General features: G+C 36.0%; 2 protein-coding genes across 3 annotated transcripts; one reads left to right on the top strand and one right to left on the bottom strand.

Moving 5' to 3' along the window:
- Positions 1-1,465: 1,465 nt before the first annotated feature.
- On the top strand, positions 1,466-5,734 carry LOC149384028 (chalcone synthase 6-like). Its single transcript, XM_089629078.1, has 3 exons — positions 1,466-1,664; positions 2,797-3,811; positions 5,490-5,734. The coding sequence occupies exons 1-2, from the start codon at positions 1,502-1,504 to the stop codon at positions 3,798-3,800; spliced, it is 1,167 nt and encodes a 388-aa protein (XP_089485204.1). The 5' UTR covers positions 1,466-1,501; the 3' UTR covers positions 3,801-3,811; positions 5,490-5,734.
- Positions 5,735-12,821: 7,087 nt separating this feature from the next.
- On the bottom strand, positions 12,822-16,786 carry SARD1 (Calmodulin binding protein-like protein). 2 transcript variants are annotated; one of them, XM_089628067.1, is made up of 7 exons: positions 16,634-16,786; positions 16,391-16,466; positions 15,711-16,263; positions 14,443-14,603; positions 13,993-14,178; positions 13,638-13,740; positions 12,822-13,251 (listed from the first exon to the last, which is right to left on the bottom strand). In XM_089628067.1, exons 1-7 carry the CDS (start codon positions 16,717-16,719, stop codon positions 13,025-13,027), a joined length of 1,392 nt encoding a protein of 463 aa, XP_089484193.1. In that variant the 5' UTR covers positions 16,720-16,786; the 3' UTR covers positions 12,822-13,024. The 2 variants fall into 2 exon arrangements, with proteins under 2 accessions (XP_089484193.1, XP_089484194.1); XM_089628068.1 differs by having other exon boundaries at positions 13,638-13,734.
- Between the last annotated feature and the right edge of the window lie 5,193 nt (positions 16,787-21,979).

Genomic DNA, 21,979 nt, shown 5'->3' with positions numbered 1-21,979 from the left:
ATTGAGTCGATCGACAAGGAAACAATATCAAGGTATTGCAGCTAGGGTTTGAGTCCTATAAAAGATACATTTTGCGTCTGGTTACATATTCTAGGTTCGTGAGCTAAAACTCGTTTTTTAGTATGAGTGTGATTTACTCTCTAAATGTTTCAATTCTACTTGTTAGCAAGAGACCGAGTAGGGATTGTGTTTCATGATATTGTAAAAATCGTGTACAATTATAAGCATTGATCAAGCACTTAAGTTGATTGAGTGAAAGTGAAGGGATCTCAGATTTAGGGGAGTCAAATTTGAAATTTACGGGTAGTCTTAAGAATAGAGCACTAAAATATTGGTCATTACTAATAGTAAGATCAGTATTTCTAATAAAAAAGCTCAGTGCAATTCTAAAACAAAAACACATTTTCTAGGTTTTGTCCTTGACTTCAACGTTAAGTTAAGTTTTATAAAAAGATACTTATTTTTAAAATTTATGGTTATATTAAATAAAGTAATGACTAGAAAATTAGTGATACGAATTCAAGGTTCAACTCCGCAATTACAAATGTACTAGAATAGCAAGTCGTTGATGTATTAAATTGAGTTTTAAATAGTTGAATATTCTCAAATTATAAGACTTTGAAAGTTTGAAATCCCTTGTATATAAAAATTGGGTTTTCTAATTCGGTCCCCAACTAAGATATTTCTTTCACGATAATCAATCCTTATTTATTTTAGAAATAAATTACGTATATATCCGGCCGGGCCGTGTTTCAGTGAGACTAAATTTTTAGTCCAAAATTGTATGATTTTTTTTCACATTCCCCTGAATTATTTTTCCTAAGGGACAAAATCCTGTAACCAATTTTGCAACGAGAGGTGTACGACAAGAACGCAGAAACGACATCTCAATAGTACACACGGTGGTCCCTCGGGTCCGTTCCATCTACGACATGTATACTCTTGATTGTCAGTTCATAAGATAAAATCAACAGTCTACAACACTTAATTTTTGTTTGAAAAATATATACCAAACAATAGGACATTGTCGGTAGTCATGAGGCATCAAAGAGCACAATTAATAAACTTGGAAACTGTTTCGATAGGTTTCAAATAGGGGCAATTAGATCATTAGCTCAATAATTTGCTCTTTTTAAAAAAAAAAAATTAGTTAAAATTTTATTTTATTAAGAAAATAGTCTAAATGGCCGAATTAAATTAATTAACTAGTTAAGTTAATTTAGTTTACTTAAAAAAATTGTCTTTTAAGCTAAAGTAAATTAATTAATCTGGCTAGATTAATTTACTTAATTTCGATTTGATGAACTATTTCTCTAATAAAATAAACTTTGGACTAGATCTTTAAAAGAAGATATATAATTAGCTAGTTGCAACAAATACTTATTTCAAATATCATTTAAAAGGCTAAAGCATTGTCTTTCTTTATCTATAAATAAAGCAAAGTAGATTACAATAGAACAAACAGATTTCAAGAGCATAGAAATAAATATTGAATTAAGATATGGCATTGAAAATGGATAGTTGTGAAGGCACAGTGAGTATTCTTGCTATTGCCACCGCAAATCCGGTGAATGAGTTCCTTCAATCTGAGTTTCCCGACTTCTTTTTCAGAGTAACCAACAACGACCACATGACAGAGTTGAAACAGAAGTTCAAGAATGCTTGTAAGAAACCCTAATTCTTTACCTTATATATGTATATATATATATATATATATATATATATATATATGTGTGTGTGTGTTAGAAACTACAAAATAATCACGACAACTCTTTTTGATTTTTTATTTTTTGATAAACATAATCACGAGACAGCTGAACTATTATTATTGGGCCTTTTTTCCATGTTTTTTTATTCAAGCATCCATTGATTTATAATTTTATTCTCCGCATATTGAAAAAATAAATAGCCTAATTAGACTTTTTCCGCGCATATTGTCGATATTTTATTCTTCAAATAAGCTATATATTATTAGAAGACTTAGTATTCAATTCTTTTAGTACGCTAACTAAACATAGATTAATCGTTTTATTTATTATATATTTCATGAAAGCTCATGGTCAGAAAAAAAATATGGCCGTGCAACCATAATAATTAATAAATCTAATTGATGTAAGTCTTTTATAAAGACGATTTTTTTTTATTATAAAACTCCGAACCACTAATTCGTTCGGTCACGGAAGATCTATGGCGCTAGGGCTTGCATTTGTGGAGCCAATAAGTTAAAAACCAAAAGATCAAATTCCTTTTGTGTAATTCCAAAATTAATAAAGGTTTTTTTAAATTTTTTTATTACTGCGTACAGATGTTTTTCACTATTCTATGAAAACATTTTGCTTTATTTATTGATCAATATGAAAATTTTGGGTATTTTATTGATTCATTAGTTTCAAATAACAATTTTGTATAATTAGTAATGATGGAACCATAATTAAAAGTGAAAAAAATAATTAAGTGGTTAAACTTTTAACTATTTTGAACAATTAATGGTTAATCATTAACTGTTTAAAACAGTTAAAGATTTAACTAGTTAACCGTATATTTTTTAGAACGATTAATCAGTTAACTGTTAATTTCAAACGGTTAACTATGAAATAATCGGTTAAAATTAATCGCTTAATTAATTTTGACGAACTAAGCATCTAAAATATTAAGAAAATAGTTCAAATCAAAGTAGGACGCATGCCTCATATTATGAAAACGTCGTAAACAGGATGATTTAAATAATTTAGCTATAATTTGAATTAAGGGTAACAGTTTTGGCTATTTCATATAGTTTCTTCATATTAATTACAGGCGCGATTTCGGGAACAAGAAAACGTCACATGTACTTGACCGAAGACATATTGAGAAAGAGCCTCAAAACGTCTCCGTCCAACGAAATGGAACTACCGGTGAGCACACAAATGGATATGGTGACGAGAGAGGTGCCGATTCTGGGCACGGAAGCGGCGACGAAGGCCATCGAAGAGTGGGGCCGGCCGCTTTCCGACATAACTCACCTCGTCTTCGCCACCACCTCCGTCCCGACCATCCCCACTGCCGACTGCCACCTCGCGAGGCTCCTCGGCCTGCGCCCCTCTGTCCACCGTCACTTCCTATACGGCCAGGCCTGCGCCGGCGCCTGCGCCGCCCTCCGCCTCGCCAAGAGTCTCGCCCAAGAAGACTCGTCCGCCCGAGTCTTGGTGGTTTGCTCCGAGAATATGGCCATCAAGTTCGCTGCCCCGACCCCATCGTTCGAGAAGCTCGTCGGCCACGCCGTCTTTGGCGACGGCGCGGCCGCCGTCATCGTCGGGAAATCCCCTATCCCCTCCGAGACGCCGATGTTCCATCTCGTGTCCGCGAAACAAATGCTTGTCCCAGGCTCGGAGACGGCCATCTCAATGACTCTCAGGGACACTGGGGCTATCGCGTACTCGATGTCACCCGAGGTGCCTCGCTACATCGAGGCCAACATCCAGACGGCCATCGCGGACGCTCTCGCCCTATTTGCAGGAGTCGTTGAGAAAGACCAAAACTCGTTATTTTACGCGGTGCATCCTGGGATGAGTCATTTCTTGGACATGATGGAGGCGAAGCTGGGTCTGGCGCCGGGAAAGCTTCAAGCGTCGAGGCACGTGCTCGCTGAGTATGGAAACATGTGGAGCGCAACCGTGCTTTTCATTCTCGACGAGGTGCGAAGGAAGGTTGTTGCGGATCGCAAGTCCACCACAGGGTATGGCTTGGACTGGGGTGTGATGGTCGCTTTTGGGCCCGGGTTTACCATCGAAACCATGATCTTGCGGAGCGTGTCTATATAGAATTAATAAAGGTAATCATTTTTCTTAGAATGACAATTTTGTGCCATATGGATCACCTAAACCATAGTAAAATAATTTACATAATGTTGGCATTTGGTTGAGATTAAAAAGTTTTGTTTTTGTTTTTAGAATAAACTAAAATGTTTATCTGGTGTTTGGCAAAACTGTTTTTACAAAAAACTTCAAAAGCGATTTTAGATTTTGTACATGATCGTTGGGAAAGCTACGATTCCTAACTTTTAGAAAAATTGTTTTTAAGTTTACTATAGAAATTACTATAATATCCTCGTACAGGAGACAGAAGAGAGTTTTTTTTTTTAAGAATATGTTTATTTTAGTTTTTTTACTATGATATATTTATTTTACCAAACGCTAAATCAGCTTTTGTTATCAGCAATAACTGTTTTATAAACAGTTTAACAAACACCTGTCAGTTTAAAAAAAAAAACATTTTTATTTTCAAAAACTGAATCTAAAAGCACTTTTTTTTTAAAACAAAGCTATGTCAAACGATGTCAATATAATAATGGGCCAATTAAGCTAATACCCCAATAGCTTTTCCTCCTTTTAAAAAGTAGTCTAAATTTCATTTCATTACAAAATAGCTCATCAGCCCGCAATAAATTAAATTAAGTAAAATGTTAATTAATTTAATTAACTTTTTAGTTAATTTAATTTACTGCATGTTGGTGTTCTATTTTTTTTTTAATAAATGAAAGTTGGGTTAGAATCTTAAAATGAACCAGTAGAATGGATAATTGCAACAAATTCTTTATAGAGAAATTGGTCACTTTGAAACTAACTCAAATAAGAGATAGCCAAAATTTCATTATATTTAAATAATTACTAATTTTCATTTCTTTTAATTTTGTAAAAAATTGTAATTATTAATTATTATAGCAGTTCTCAATAGTATTTTTTTTATTATTTTCTTATGAGAAAAACAATGAAAACACCTTTTTATTTTATTTAAAAACTTAACAATAAACATCAGTTCTTGTTTGTTTGTTTATAAACGCGAAATGATTAAAATACAATAAAAACATGTTTTTAAAAACACTTATATTTTATGCAATACTAGTTTGTTTGTTTGTTTGTTTGTTTATAAATGCTATTACTTTTGTGTTTTGGAATTAAAATCAATGAGTCTAAAACTTGTTTGTTTGTTTATAAATGAAAGAGTTTGATGTTTTAAAAATGTAGTTCGTTTTTTTTTAAATAGTCCTTATTTTTTAGTTGTAATTAGTTCTGATTTTTTACTTTCATTTTTTCAATTTATTTTATTGACAATTGTCTGAATTATTGATTCTTTTTCATTTAAAAACTGATTAGATTTTAATGGCTTTTATTCATATTTTTATATATTTTTAAAATTAAATGTATGATATTTTAGTCATCTATAATTAATTTAATAAGCATAACGGCTATTTCTCTAAAAGTTTGAAAACTGTGGCTAATTTATAATTGGTCAAATTTAATTTGGCTATTTTTCTTAATTTTCCGATTATATAAGTAAATCACGTCAAAATGATAATAATAAATTTCATAGTACGAGAAGAATTTGAATCGCGACAATTACGTAGAAGCACATTATTTTTATAATGATGTGTAAATTATGTCTATTTGGATTCTAGCTAATTTATATGTATATGTGCGTACATATGTATGTATATACAAATATATTTTCAGATTTCAGATACTGTGAAAACTTTGGCTCTTTGGGGTTCGGCTGCAGGTGAAATAGCCAGAAGGAAGTAATGAATATAGTCATATTATATTAAAGGTTTATACTAAGCTTTGAAAGTGTTATCGTCCTTTTGTAAAATAAAATGGATATGTAAAGAAGTAAAGAAATTTGGTGATATGAAGTCTGAGATTTATGTTATGACGATCAATACAGAAAAATGTATTTTCCATGGAAATGACATTTATTTGAAGCCTAATGTTCATGCTTGCATTCGTTTGAATTTATTTATTTATATTTTAAAAGTTTTGCATCGGCGCTAAACTACTGGAATGGATGCACTAAATTAGTAATTTGAAATATAGTTATCATATATGTTAGGGATAATCGAGCCAGTAGTCCAATGATCTACTCTATTTAAAAAAAAATAGTCAGAATTTTATTTTATTAAAAAAAATAGTTCATCAGGTCGAAGTAAATTAAATTAACTGTTTTAGGGGGTTGACTTTGCCTATGATCTTAAAAGAAAATACTTAAATGAAATTTTGGCTATGATCTTAAAAAAACTAGGAGATTGATTAGTAACAATAAATTATTTATATGATATATCTCTTGTGTTTTACTCAGTGCATGAAGGCGTCAAATATGAATGATCTAGTTTTAAATTTTTATTTCAATGTTTACCGATTGTTTAATGTTTTATCTTCATTTTCAAATTTTGGGATTTTCCAAGATCAATGGTGAGAAATGCTAGAAGTTAAATTTCCAAGTTGACTAACTAATTTCACACATCATAAGTGTGAAAGACCAAATAGTGATTAAATGTGAGTTTCTTGGAGGATAGGGGGGGGGGGGGGGGGGGGGGGGGGGGGGGGGGGGGGGCTCTAAGTTCTTTGATAAAAAAAAAATAATAAAAAAAGGTTCCAAGTCCTTACCAAAGAGTAATCGGTGAGGGATGGCCGTCTTCAGTTTTGGTTCGAGGTGTGCGAAGGAAATTGGTCGGCCGTTTTTTTTTTCTTTGAATGACAGTTTTACTGCCGGTGGAGATTGAACCCAAAACTTTCACTTTGGAGGTGTTGTGGAATTATCAACTAAATTATGCTAGGTACCATAAATTGATCGGATGTTTTGACCATTGATGAAATCAATTTTTACTCTTCCCAGACAAGGTCAGATAGTGTGGCTCACCTCAAGAGTATTCTTGAATGTGGTGATTGCCAATTAGCTCCAATGATCGGGAAATTTCAGGGATACTCGAGGAGGGCTAGTAATTACATTAGATAAAGATATAAATTAAGAGCCATCTTTCCTTGATTTATCTTGGGCATAAGGGAATCACCTCCATTGTATATTTAATGCGAATACAAGAATCTTGGCAACTTGTAATTTAAATGCGGGGCTCTCGGGCATGATGTGTGGATGATTGTAAGAATCGGATTTTGGCGAGATGGTGCCTCCTTTGTTGGTGGCGATGGTGGATGGTGCATTTTATATACACTTATGGTGAATTCCATGCTCGAATCGAAGTTAATTAATTAGTGCTTTGACATTCTAATATCGAGCATTCGGAGGGTAATGGAGAAAATTCAAAGCATCCGGAACATTTAGGATGTTTGGTAAACTATTGATCTAATTGTAATTAACTATCCATAAGATGTGGAAATAAAACAAATATCATAGCTCTGACATGTAAAACAGACAGAAAACGTTCTACAATATGTTTCTTGTTGATTTCCGATCAGTTAAACCACGAACCAGAACACACAAACACGCACACACTCGAACACAATCAATTTGTTTACGAGGTTCAGCAATTTGCCTAATCCCCGGAACTCATCTCTCAGAGTTCGTATCCACTATGAATGTCAATCGCCCAGTACAACACAATCAAGAACCCAGTGATAGCTCACAGCCCGAGCTTCACAAACCCTAAGAAATAAGATGAAGAAGAAGAAAGAATCTACTCGAGAACTTTTTCCCAATCCTCACAACTCTCTCGCTCCTTTTTCTTTTTCTTTTCGTCTTGATTTTTCCCTGTGTTTTTCCCGTACAGAATGAATGAAAGACTAAAGCTTAATAACACTTTATTTATATACCATAAAGTGCCAGCTTATTACAAGATACCTAATTACCTAACTACCCTTCCTAAGTCTAAGTCAACTGAATATTCAACAAACTCCACCTTCAGTTGTCTTCGACTTAGCTTCACAGTGGACGACGACGTTCTGAGAGAATCATTGTTCAAACTCCCTGCTACCTTGCTTCGAATCCAAGCAACTTCAAGCAATGCTTGAACTTGCTGAGAGGTAGAACCTTGGTGCCACAATCTACAGGATTCTCACTGGTGCTGACTTTCTGAATGTCGATCACCTTCTGAGTAACCTTGTCTCGGATGAAGTGATGCTTAATCTCCACGTGGTTTGTCTTGTCATGGAATACTGGGTTTCGGCATAAGTGAATTGCACTCTGGCTGTCAGAGTAAATCACTGCAGTGCCTTCAAAGAATCTCAACTCTCTCAACATTCCTTGAATCCATATTCCCTCTTTTACTGCTTCTGTAGCAGCAATATATTCTGCTTCTGTGGTGGACAAAGTAACCACTGATTGGAGCTGAGACCGCCAACTGACACAATTCCCACATACCATGAAGTAGTACGCTGAGGTTGACCTCCTCGAGTCTCTGTCTCTGGCATAATCCGAGTCAACGAACCCTTCGACTGTGACTCCCTGTGACTTGTTCTTCACGTATCTGAGACCTGTACGTGTAGAACTGGCAATATACTTGAGCATTCCTAGAATTGCAAACCAGTGTGCCTTTCCCGGGTTTGCCATGAACCTGCTGAGTGTACTGATTGCATGAGCCATGTCAGGCCTGGTACACGTCATTGCATACATGACTGACCCCACAACATTTGAGTATGGCTTGTCCTTCATAAACCTCTCATCTTCATCACTTTCCGGGCACTGAGACTTAGAGAACTGCTGATGAGCACTTAGAGGCAGACTGGTGAACTTTGACCCTCTAACCGAGAACTTGTCCACAACTTTCTCTAAATACCCTTACTGATTTAGGAATAAACTTCCTTTGTCTCTGTCTCTTTCAATTCTCATTCCAAGAATTTTTCCTGCTGCTCCCATATCCTTCATATCGAATTCTGACTTTAGAAGTTTCTTCATTTGATCCACTTTTGACTTTCGCTTGCTGATGAGCAGCATGTCATCCACATACAGTAGCAGATATTCGGCTTCTTCAATTTCAGACCCTCTAAAATACAAGCACGTATCATAGAAGCTCATACAGAACCCTCTAGACGTGATAAATGTATCAAACCTAATATACCACTGTCTAGGGGACTGTTTAAGTCCATAGAGTGATTTATTTAGAAGACACACCATATCACTCTTCTTCTGAACTTCAAACCCGTCAGGCTGCTCCATGTAGATAGTTTCTTCTAAGTCCCCGTGAAGAAACGCCGTCTTGACATCCATCTGTTCAAGCTCAAAGTCAAACTGAGTGACTAACGAGAGCATGAGCCGAATTGTCTTGTACTTCACAACTAGCGAGAAAATCTCATTGTAATCCACTCCTTCTTTTTGAGTGAATCCTTTAGCCATGAGCCTTGCTTTGTATCTTACTGGATCTGAATCGGTTGAGCCTTCTTTTATCTTATATATCCACTTGCAAGCCACAGTAGACTGATTCTTCGGCCGCTTGACAATTTCCCACGTGTTGTTCTTGTGTAAGGAATCCATTTCTTCATTCATGGCTAACTGCCATTTCTTAGCTTCCTTGCACTTTGCAACCTGTTGATATGTCTCTGGCTCTGACTTGCTTATCTCCACTGCAGTCATGAACGCATAAGCAAGTAGATCCGTGTATGCTGAGAAGCCATATCGCTCCACCGGCTTTGACTCCCTTCTTGCTCTGTCTCTGACTAGATGATAGCTGGTTGGTGTTTGTGGAGACTCTGTTATGCCTGTTTCTTCAGCTTCAGTGACTTCATCTTGGTTGCCGCTATGCTCTTGACTTGTGTCTATTTCCTGGACAGTTTGAGTCACACGCTCCACCTGACCATTGTCTCGCTGACTTGAGCCAATAGGAATTTCGCTTGACATTGTACCTGCATGGTTAGTGCAAATGGGATCTACACTACCTATACTAGCAGGGTCATTCAAGCAAGGAAAAACAGTTTCATTAAACACAACATCCTTGCTGTTAATAGTCCTAAAACCTCTTTGTCCAACTAACCACAGTCTATAACCTTTTGTTCCTTGAGGATATCCTAGAAAGATACACTTAACAGCCCTAGGGTCAAGTTTCCCTTCTTTCTGATGAGCATAACACAAGCAACCTAAGGATCTCAAGTGGTTTAGATTAGGAGGTGTACCTGACCATTTTTCTTCAGGTGTTTTGAACTCGATTGCGCTTGAGGGACTCCTATTGATCAAATATGCTGCTGTGACCACAGCTTCACCCCAAAAATTCTTCGACAGCCCTGAACTAAACAACATACATCTCGACTTATCAAGAAGAGTCCGGTTCATTCTTTCAGCAACTTCATTCTGTTGAGGAGTTAACCTAACAGAATGGTGCCTTTGAATACCAGATTCTTTGCAAAAATTATCAAACAACTCATTGCAAAACTCTAAGCCATTATCTATTCTTAGAGTTTTGACTTTTTTATCTGTCAAGTTTTCTACAAGAATTTTCCAGGTTTTGAATTTTTCAAAAGCATCACTTTTATTTTTCAAAAGATAAACCCAGACTTTTCTTGAGAAATCATCGACTAAAGACAGAAAGTAAATGTTACCGCCATGAGTTGGATTCCTCTCCGGTCCCTATAAGTCCGAATGAACATATTCGAGGATTTGGCTTGAGTTGTGGTGACCGGTTTTGAACTTGAGTCGATGATGCTTTCCCAACACGCAATGCTCACAGAAATCCACTTTGCTGATTTTCTCCTTTCCAAAATAGCCTTGTTCCTTCATGACTTGAAGCCCCTTGTCGCTGATATGCCCAAGTCGCTTGTGCCACAAGTTTGCTCGTTGATCTTCCGGTGACTCATTTGTTGCAGCAGCAACTCCAGTAATCGTGTCACCGATCAAGTGGTACAAGCCATCAACTTTCTGTCCTTTGATCACTGTAAGCGCTCCCTTTGAGATCCTCATTGTTCCATTCTCAATCTTGTTGGAGTAGCCCAAGTCATCTAGGACACCTAGAGAGATTAGGTTCCTTGTGAGACTTGGAACAAGTCTGACATCTTTCAGGATCCTTTGACATCCATCGAACATCTTTATAGTGACATTTCCTATGCCCTCAACCATACAAGTGTCACTGTTTCCAAGTACCACTTTTCCTCCACCGATTTCTTTGAAATCTGAGAGATATTCTTTCTTGAAAGTCATATGGTATGTGCACCGTGAATCCAGGATCCAATCGCTTCTTAGGAGGCTGTGAGACATCACAAGTACTTCCCCGCTGTTATATCCGTCGCTGTAGTTTGCTGAGTCATTTCCTTGCCCTTCACTACTTGAGTCTTTGCCTTTCTGTTTCTTGAGCCAGGAATAGCAGTCTTTCTTCAGATGGCCTTGTTTCTTGCAGTGGTAACAACTCCTGGTCTCTTTGTCTCCGGATTTTGATTGGCTTCTTTGCTGACTTTTGCCTTTGGAGTTCTTGTGGCTCGAGCTGCTTTGTCCCCTTCCTTTGCTTTGAGAATGATCGCCGCTTGACCTGGTTGGACTCCTGCCCCGACCATAGTGACTTTCACCACTAGAGCTCTGTCCTTTCTCTGCCTTCAACTCAAACTCCTTGGATTTGAGTGCAGATACAACTTCCTCCAGAGAAATTTGCGTGCGACCATACTTGATTGCGTTCTTGACTTCCTTGAAGGTCTCTGGAAGCGAGTTGAGGATAATGATTGCTTGATTCTCGTCATTGAGAGCCTCGTTATCTCCGGAGTTGGCCAATTCGATTGTCATCTTGAGGAAGTCGTCGAGATTTTCATCTAGCGACTTGGAGTGGCTCATTGTGTAGCCAAAGAGTCTCTCTTTAGAAAAATCTTGTTTGTCAACGATTTGACTTGGAAGAGTTCATCCAATTTCTTCCAAATCTTGGCCGGAGTATTTTCTCTATCGACTTGGCGTATTATCGAATCCGATAGATGGAAAATCAGAGTACCAGTTGCAGTTTCAAGTACCTCATTCTTCTGTTCTTCAGTAGTTCCTTCGGGCCACACGATAGGATCTTCAATTGCTTTTAGAAGACGCTGTTGTGCCAAGAGTGGCCTAATCTTTCTCCTCCATATTCTGTAGTCACCATTTCCGTCGAACTTGTCGATGTCGATCCTCATATTTGACACTGGTCAAGATTCTTTACAGATTTGAATTGCTTGATTCGCTTGGGTGGCGATGGTTACTGCAGATTCTTTTTCGGTGTCTCCTTCGTCTTTCTTGACGGTGTGAGTCGGCTCAGGGACCACCGAGTCTTTGTCTTGATTGTTCGCCAGAGTTGCGCCGTCTTGTGTTTGGACTGATCAGGAACAAGATCTCTCTCCACCAAATGCTCTGATACCAATTGTTGATTTCCGATCAGTTAAACCACGAACCAGAACACACAAACACGCACACACTCGAACACAATCAATTTGTTTACGAGGTTCAGCAATTTGCCTAATCCCCGGAACTCATCTCTCAGAGTTCGTATCCACTATGAATGTCAATCGCCCAGTACAACACAATCAATAACCCAGTGATAGCTCACAGCCCGAGCTTCACAAACCCTAAGAAATAAGATGAAGAAGAAGAAAGAATCTACCCGAGAACTTTTTCCCAATCCTCACAACTCTCTCGCTCCTTTTTCTTTTTCTTTTCGTCTTGATTTTTCCCTGTGTTTTTCCCGTACATAATGAATGAAAGACTAAAGCTTAATAACACTTTATTTATATACCATAAAGTGCCAGCTTATTACAAGATACCTAATTACCTAACTACCCTTCCTAAGTCTAAGTCAACTGAATATTCAACATTTCTAATATTAGAGAGAACAACAATTTTGCTATAACAAAAACAGCCAACACTTAGAGTAACAACTGATACAGATAACTGCCCAAGCTAAAATATATTGATAAAAAAATATTTTATAGAATATGCATCAGTATGTAAGTCGGTAATCGGTATTCTAGTAAATTTGATCGGTAAAGTGTTACTATTGATTTTGTAAATTCTGTGGTGAAGCATTGAATGTGCCTCTCTAAACATTGATATATATATATATATATATATATATATATATATATATGAGAGAGAGAGAGAGAGATCTTAATCAGAAGAAACAACCATAACTCATAAACAAGTGGAATTATTTACACTACCAAAACCCTGCTGCAAATAACTTAATCAGAAGAAACAACAGAGTAAAAACAAGATAACTTTCCCAAAGCTGTTTAGAATACATTGCTTGTCAAGTTGAAAGACTATTAATTAAAGGAAATGACTCTTATATTATGCATAATATTATACACACCTAATATATTCTTGATATTTAAAGGCCTTGAGAGGCCAAATCGCCGGCCGATGAAGACTCAGAGATTGTTCTTTGGTTGGTTGTTTCGGCAGTGTAGTAGTACGGCGTGTTCACTTGCAACCAATCACAGCTGTCCATTTGAACATTCCCGGGAACATATCCAACGGCCATCGTCGCTTTCTCACCAATCAGATTATGTGTATGGTTGTGGTTGTGGTTGTGGTATGGGTGCTCTATCAAATCACCTGCAATTAAATAAACAAGATGCGGAATCTTATAAGTTTATTTATTATTAATATTTAATTTGCACATGTTTACATGGGCCAGCTAGCTAAGTACGCAATTGGAAATAAACTTTTAATTTGTTAGCTAAATATATATACAAAAAAATTCAGAAGTATCAGGTGTGAGTAATATTTTATCCTTGTCAATAAATTTATTTAAATATAAAGTTAGACACTCTATATACAATGTCAAAATTATATAGGGCGTAAAAAATTTGATTTTAAAATTTTGGTTATTTTACTAAAAAGTTGAAAATGGACTATTTTGGAAATTAGTTAGTTTCAAATTATGATTTTGTATAATTTATTCCTATTATGTATATTATGAATGTATTATTTATACGTACCTTGTGTTAAAAGGGCAGTCCCGTTCATAATCGTGTCAACCACTTCAAGTGAATTCCATTTTCCATATGCGTCTCTTATCAAACGCTCGAAATAGGACTGAAACTACAATTATTAAATTATAAATATACACGCTATAATCCGGATATTTAACTTGTCAAATCATATATAAATGCAAGTAGTAGACGTAGTGACATACAAGAGAACATAAAATAATCAAACCCAAGCTAATACGCATTCCTTTTTGCACCGAAAACGACGTAAAAACAGTCAATAATAGACCTTGAAAGTAGTAGAATAAATAAATAATGCATCATCAATAGAGCACTTGGTTTAATTTGCATATATAATACATACCTTATGGTTGTGCATATCATGAATTACTTGACCGTTGATCTCAGCCTCAATGGCTTGGCAAATAGGGCTGAGTGTGAGGCACAAGTGGTTTTCGCGGTATATATACCTCTTGTTGCCCATTTCGCAAGTCATTGCATGCTTTAGAGTCACTTCCCACATTTTATCAGACATCCCAACACCTAATGTCTGCTTTCACAAAAGCAACAAAACAAAAAACAAAAAACAATGAATATTCGTAGGCAGCCAATTTTGGTATAGAATATTGACCAACAATATATAACGATAACGAATATCATATAACGTATCATATGAAATTAATACTTTGGCAAAAGCAAGTTGTCCATACATATAAGTTATAACCAATTTGGCAGAAGCTAGTTGTGTGTATATGTTTTATATAACGTATTAAAAAACGAAAGTAAAATTAAGTACTATATTTGGTGTGCTTACTTTTCTAAGCTTTGACACGTCAATGACGGAAAGCTTTAAGAAGTCTTGAACTGTCTTAATTCCAACTTCTAATAGTTTTTTGTGAAAAGCTCCATCTTTCCCAATCTTCTCAAGCCTCCAAACGTCGTCTTCCAACTTTGGTGGGTGATGCTTCTTGTACACTAAATAAATATGTATATATTATATATTTACATGAGATAATATATTTAAATGAAAAATATGCTCATTGATTTAGGTTGTAGCTATAAACTTATATTAGGAAATAATACACGTAATCAAGTGATAGGAATAAAAAAAAATGCATAATTAGCAACGAAAACAAAGAAAATAAAGGCACGTAGCTATGGACAACATTTTCGGGATAAAAAAAGTCACTTGTATATATAAATATGAAGGAAATTAAAAATAAAATAAAAATTCTCCTGGTATTTCTATTTACTGTACATGTGAATTATTGGTGTATGGTGTGAACTTGACTTGAAATTTTGTTCGTTAGTTGAAGTCAATAGAAAGTAGTGGCATAGGAAAATCCCAATTTATAGAATTGTTTTAGAAAGAAACCAAAGGCAAGTGGCTTTATGGCTTTATGGCTTTATTTGTGATATTGACTCGAACAAAACTCTGCAGTCAAGTTGGAATGGGCTTAATTTAATCATCAACTATACTGATTAACTAAGAGGCAACGAAAAAAAAAAAAAAAAAAAAAAAAAACTACAGCAAGGCTTAAACTAAAAGCACCTATTCAATACTAATAGTGTTTGATTCGGTCGTCGGAATAAATTGATTTGACTTAATTCAACTATTTCTATCACAGCACATTCAACTGAAAAAGATGTAAATATTATATTCACTTAAACTAAGCTAGCGACCTATCTGACAAGATTCTTCCAACTTATAATGGATTATTACATAAGTAATAGCTAATAATTCCAGTTAATTTACTTGATCAAAGGAATGAGAGTTTAATTTAGCGTAGAATAATATAATTTTATTCTCTTTTTCTTTGGGATACTTTTATCATCTCATGTACGCAATAAAAAAAAATGTACTCATACAATTGAATAACAGTGAAATAGCTAGGGCTTTCAAGACTAGAAAATTTGATTCCTATGAACAAGCTTCTATTTGAACATGCAATCAAGAAAACCTAGATTTGACTAAAGATCATGATGACAAAATACTTCTTTAATAAAATCCTAAAAGTTCATATGATTAAAAAGGAAACTAATATCAAATCCAGATTTAGATGAGATAGAAAAAGAACTTACATTCTCCGCGATGATCTTTGACCGTGAAAGACTCAGTCATAGCTTCACCGATGCTAAAACCCGGAGAGTTCGAGCTGGTTGAGACGACCCGTGCCCCGATCCTGAACCTCCGGCTCCGAATCCAGCTCGAGTTATCCGTGAACTCGATATCTCCAATCACGGCCGACCCGTCCCTCAGTGTCACTGCCAGCTCACCATGGAGCAACGGCCTTTTCCCGGCCCGCTCCTTCACCACGGCCTTCTCAAACTGAGTGCTCGTCCAAGATCCATCGCCGTCGCTGGAGGGAAAATCTCCGTCGAGGACGACTATCTCGAGCTTGATCGGATGCGCTACAATAAACGGAGCACCGTTACAACTCTTGTCCACGACTTGAATCCGAAGCGCGTTCCCATCGACGTCTTGAATCTTGCTCCCGGTGAAGATCGGGACTTGAAGAGCCTTAGAGAAAACTAGTTTCAGGTTTGAGGTTTGTAGGGCTTCGATTCGCAGCGATGAAGAACGAGATAGAGATCGAGTACACCGTCTCATAGCTTCATCAACCTCTTCACTCACCTATTTATTACATACATAGCCATTCAGTACATTAATATTAATGGTATTTGTATCATAAATATGCAAAAATTATATATCTATATGCATAGTCTTTTTTTTTTTTTTTTTTTTTTTTAAATCAACGTACCACTCGTCTGAGCAAAGGCTCCAAGGATGAGAAAAGATTCTGAAGAGAGTTCACCATTACCACATCGCCAACAACACTTTGAAAAAGAAAAAGAAAAATGTTAATAATATAAACTTTGTAATCAAGGAATTTATCTTTTCAGAAGCGATATATGTATATATTGTTGGATTAAATTAACATGTACATGCCATGTTAATATAATCGACATATATCTATTTAATGATTGAGATGGTTAAGACATACGATCTTAGAGTTCTGGGTCTCTTCCGAATCTCGTCCGGATGATCTTTGTCTGATTCTGATTTGCTAAAAAACCGCTTGCTCGCCATTTTTTTCTCTCTCTCAACTATTTGCACTGTGAAAGAGGGTGATTAGAAAGATATTGATGTTTTTAAAACTTCAGGGGCTTTATATATGATGTGGTGAGAGACTTTGACATTTAGGCCTTTCTTTCTTTGGTCGTTTATTCTATGAAGCTTCGGCGAACGACAAAGGAAGCGACTCGGCAAGAGGAGTGAAACTAGAGCGAAGTGTGACACGTATAAATATATATATATAAAGAAAAAGGTATATATATATATATATATATATATATATATATATATATATATATAAGTAAAGAAAAGAATGTAAAGACTTTCACGTCAATGCTCTCAAAGTCAACCCTACCTGTTTTGTTGCATTTTCTTCTTTCCCATAAACCCCGTACGATAGGCTCACAGATGAACGGTCATGATTCGTGTATACGTACACATAATCAGATTATATCCTAAGAATTAAAGCCATACATTATATTGATGTTTAAATTAGATTGATTATATATATTTTCCTGTTGCTTATGCCTTATATACGTAATTAACGAGGGACTATTTTTTTTTTTTTTTTTTTGAAACGAACGAGTGACTATTATTGTGGTTATAATTCTTGCTTCGACGAAGGATACAATTCATATTCATATACGTTAGAGGACCCACAATATATCATGCTTATCTTATAAACTAACACAATTCATGAAACGGTCCACACCCTGACAAACCAATAAAAGCATAGACCCGTATGTAGATTCGGTTTGGTAGGATGTGGACTCATAAATATTAATGTGGAGGTATGATGTCGAAATTGCATGTATTTAAAATGGAGAATTTAGACTAAGGATCGAAATATTGTTCTCGGGCTCAAATTTTGCTGGTATAACGTGGTATCCACAAAAAGAAAATGTAAATTGTGCGTTGAAGTTATTGTTATCATCATCGTATATCGTCAAATACTCTATTTATCGATGGATATCCAATGAACAATTATTTAAAAATGAAATAGTCTACAATATCTTCATTACATTAAATTTCATAATTCAAATAGTTCAACATAAATAATATGAAATAGCTCAACACACAAAAAAAAAAAAAAAAAAAAGTTCAAAACCGTATTTTCGGATCTAACAAAAAAATTCAAAATTTTTGCATACAAACTCTTATTAATACCAATAATCAAGTTAGAAATTGAAAAATTGAATTTAATCATTAACAAATTTCATAAAAAACAATATATTTCATTTACATTTGAACTTAATCGGGATTTCAACCCTAACTCATGGCTACGCTCGCTTTCCGTTGGGACACAGGAAAGTTTCGCCTTTAGACTGTCGGAAAACGGAAGAAATCCTCGAGATTTGCAGAAAACAGTGACAAATCCTCTCAGCCGCTTTGAAAAAAAACCCTATAATTTCCCGACCTTTTTATGATTTTGGGCTCGAATTTCGTTTAAATACCATGATTTTTTGGGAAAAAAACCACTGAACCAAGGTTTCGTGGATCGAAATCCGGGATTTTTTTCCGGTTTACCATGGTTTAAAGGGAAAGGAACGATTTTGTGCGAAATGGTACCGGGACTCTTAAAAACTCCGGTTCCCGTCCAATTTCTGTGGAATTTCAATCCTTGGTTTAAACTATGAAAAGTAATTTATTTCTATTATAATGTTTCGCAGAGAAAAGTGAAAATGATACATGGCAAACACTACTACAAAAATGACGTTTAGAAGCGACAGAAGAAATTAGAAGCGACATTTTTTCCATTAGCAGCGACTTGTCGCTTCCACAGCAGTTTGAAATTTCAACCATTTTGTTTTGAAAAAGTCAAAAATTTGACATTAGAAGCGACAAATGTTGCTTCTAATGGCAAACTGTCATTGTAGAAGCGACATGTCGCTGTAGAAGCGATATGTCGCTTCCAGACTGTCGAAATTATTGGCTCTTTATTTTTTCAGTCAAATTTTCGTTTTTTTTTTATCAAAAGGACGTTGTTTTTGTCAAGAAGCGATATTAGAAGCGACTTGTTGCTTCCACGTCGTCAAAATTTTGACTTCTTGTTTTCTCCGCTAAAATTTTCAATTTTTAGTAAAAGACTTCGTTTTGAGTGACTTTAAAATTAGAAGCGGCTAGTCGCTTTGAATCTAGGTCAGACTGGTATGAATTCGCGTCTTCTTCTTCCCCGACTCAGAACCCAAATTTAAGTTTCTCTCTCTTATTTTCTCACCTTGGAAGTTCCGCCCACCACACTTTCGGTGAAGCTCCGCCGTGCTCGTCCACGCCACCATCTCCACCAATACACCACCAACACCACTCCGAGCCTCCACCACCACACCACCCACTGAGCCTCTACCACCACACCCAACCCCTCTCCTCTACTGTCGTCGTCCTCGCCTCAGCCCTCACTCCGACCACGCCTAGCATTCTCTCCTCCGCCCAGACCGCCTGTGGGTTCCCTCTCTCTCTCTCTATTTTTTTTTGCCAACTCCGAGCACCACCACCACTGACCCCTCTGTCCCTCACTCCAATAACCACCAACACCCTCTGCCACCACCACAACCATCCTCCAAACGCCCTCCAACCACCACCACCACCTCTCTCTTCCTCTTTTTCTATTTTTTTTTAACACCAACCATCCTCCACCACTACCACAGCCATCGTTAGCATATGCCTCGCAGACAGCCATCACCACATCCTGCTTGCGCATCAGCCCCGAACAACCCCTCGACAGTCCCATAGCCCCGTGAGCTCTCATCCCCGTCGTCAACAATCTTCGGTCGAAAGCAATAGTCCAGCCTCGTAGCCTCGACAACCCTACCTCACAGCCTTGAAACCCTCGCCTCGACAGCCCAGTAATCTCCGTCACTCACTCTCGTTCTCCGTCTCTCGTTTCTCTCTCTCTCTCTCTCTCTCTCTCTCTCTCTCTCTCTCTCTCTCTCTGTAGCTCGGCGCCTCAACTGCATCGATCACCTCGCCCGATAATCTCGCGCCTCTCACGACAATCCCGCGAGCTCGCCGATAGCCCCGCGCCTCGCCCGACAGCCCCGGTCAAAGCATACCCGCGCTTGAGCTCCTTGTCGCGTTGAGCTACACGTGTTCACTCTGTGTTGTAACTCTGCGTCGCGTCGCAGCCCCGTTGCCTCAGTCCCGTCGAAGCTCCATACCTCCGTCGGTGAAGGTTAGTGGTTATATGTATGTTAATTAAGTTGATTTAGCAATTATTTAGTTAAGTTAATTAATTAGGATAAATTTTTTAGGCAGTTATGCAGGTAATTAATTCGCATGTTTATAAATTTGTTAATATGTCACACGTAACATCCACGTCAGCAAATTTTGGACGGAATGGTTAAAAAATTGACAGAATGAGCATTTTTGCAGCAAACGAGAGTTCAGATAATGATTTTGTTGAAAAATTAAGTTGAGGGGTGATTTGTGACTCGAGTTAGAGTTCATGGGAGATTCCTGTAATTTATCCATAATTGGAGCCCACTAGGCCGAAGTAAATTCAATTGACTGTTTTAATTGATTTAATTTACTTAAGCCTGATTGGCTATTTTCTCAATAACATGAAACTTTGACTAGAATTTTAAAGAAGTTATGGAATTGACTAGTTGTAACAAATTCCTCTAATACTATTAACAATAATTAATTGACAATTTTATCTAAATAATTCCCACCCATTGACGTTTAATGGATGAGAGTATTGAGACAAATTGAAAAAAAAATATAATTCTAATTACTCAAGACCATGAACGGTATTGCAAAGAAGCAGGATCAGATGGTATCTCAATAGTTGGGCGTTTATTTTACCCTTAATTTTTTTAGTATTTATAATTATTTTTGTAATATTTTACTCACAAAAAATTATGGGCAGTGTAGTAAAATAGCCAAAATGAAACTATGAAATTTATTTTTAACCTACGTTTCACAACTTTTAGGAAATAGCCAACAAGTTTATGTGACAATAATTAAGGTCTGGTTTGCCCTTATTTATTAACAAATTCGTTATTTTCTCTCTCATACTTTTTTTCTACACTTTTTTTACATAAAAACTTCAAAAAAAACCATATCTATCTCATATGAACTCGAAATTGAGTGATTCCAAATCCTACGGATTCGTGACGCCGAGATCTTCAAAAATAGATCCATTGTGTTTGATGAAAAATCATGTTTAATACCATAGATGTAGAAAAATCGCGTTACTACCTGAAATATGGAAATAACTGAAATTTTTTGAAATTATAAAAAAAATAAATGGAAACGTAAATATTATGCATTAAACATAATTTTTCATCAAACATAATGGGTCTATTTTTGAAGATCTCGACGCCACGAATTTGTAGATCTAAAACCACTCAATTTCGAGTCTGTATGAGAAAGATACGAAGTTTTGAAATTTTAATGCAAAAAAAAATATTTTAAAAAAAATAGAAGAGAGAAAGAGACGAATTTGTTAATAATTAAGGGCAAATCAGACTTTAATTATTGCCACATAAGCCATTTGGTTATATCCCTAAAAATTGTCAAACGTATGTTAGATTCAAAATCACATGTTTAAAGTGGACTGGTTAGTTACAAATTTTCCTAAATTTTATTTTTAGCTCTGACAGCTATATATAAATGAGCTATTACATTTTGAGTGGAATATAATCATTTTATTTTTGTACCATAAAAATGAAGAAGAAGAAAACGTATGTTGTACCTGTGAGGATCTCTCTTGTAGAGCTTCATTTACTATATTCATGTTGCGAAAACACCAACAAAAAGCATACATTATAGGCTTCATAAGTACCAACGTCATATAATAGAGAAATATCCAAAGGCTTTGATGTTCAAGGGTCATAGCGTCATGATCACATGTCTTTGTTTGTTGTTATCCTAATTATATATGATATTATTGCCTTCTTAAAAGAGAATGAAAAATAATGCAAGAAGAAATTGTGGGTTATATAAAAATATAAAAGAATAAAGAGTGGGTCAAAGGATCACTGCCTTTTAAAATCAATTACGCCATCTTAATAATAAAATCGTCTTAGTTAATGAAATCTAAATCATACATAATAATAATCTATAGCTCAAAATAAAACATAGCTCAATCCTTTAGGTAAGTTTTGAATTTCTTTCATTTTCAAAGAAATAGAAAAATAAGGAGGATGGTGGCGATACCGACAAGTTCATTTGACCCAATATTGTTTTAATAAATCTTATGGAAAATGAGTCACGAGGGAATCATCCTTCGACGAGATATAATGATAATTTATACACTCTAATTACGACGCTATCA

Source organism: Urtica dioica, chromosome 10 (genome assembly GCF_054948205.1).
Source record: "Urtica dioica subsp. dioica isolate 48M chromosome 10, U.dioica_male_clone48M_v1_H2, whole genome shotgun sequence".
Lineage (NCBI taxonomy): Eukaryota > Viridiplantae > Streptophyta > Magnoliopsida > Rosales > Urticaceae > Urtica > Urtica dioica.
The sequence above is the reverse complement of the archived record's forward strand: the minus strand, read 5'-3'. Positions and strand labels throughout refer to the sequence as shown.

Coding starts and splice junctions, on each gene's coding strand:
- LOC149384028 (XM_089629078.1), top strand. CDS start 1,502: ATGGCATTGAAAATGGATAGTTGTGAAGGCACAGTGAGTATTCTTGCT. Junction 1,665..2,796: donor ACAGAAGTTCAAGAATGCTT/GTAAGAAACCCT, acceptor TATTAATTACAG/GCGCGATTTCGGGAACAAGA.
- SARD1 (XM_089628067.1), bottom strand. CDS start 16,719: ATGGCGAGCAAGCGGTTTTTTAGCAAATCAGAATCAGACAAAGATCAT. Junction 14,179..14,442: donor ACGTGTCAAAGCTTAGAAAA/GTAAGCACACCA, acceptor TTGTGAAAGCAG/ACATTAGGTGTTGGGATGTC. Junction 13,252..13,637: donor GACTGCCCTTTTAACACAAG/GTACGTATAAAT, acceptor ATTTAATTGCAG/GTGATTTGATAGAGCACCCA.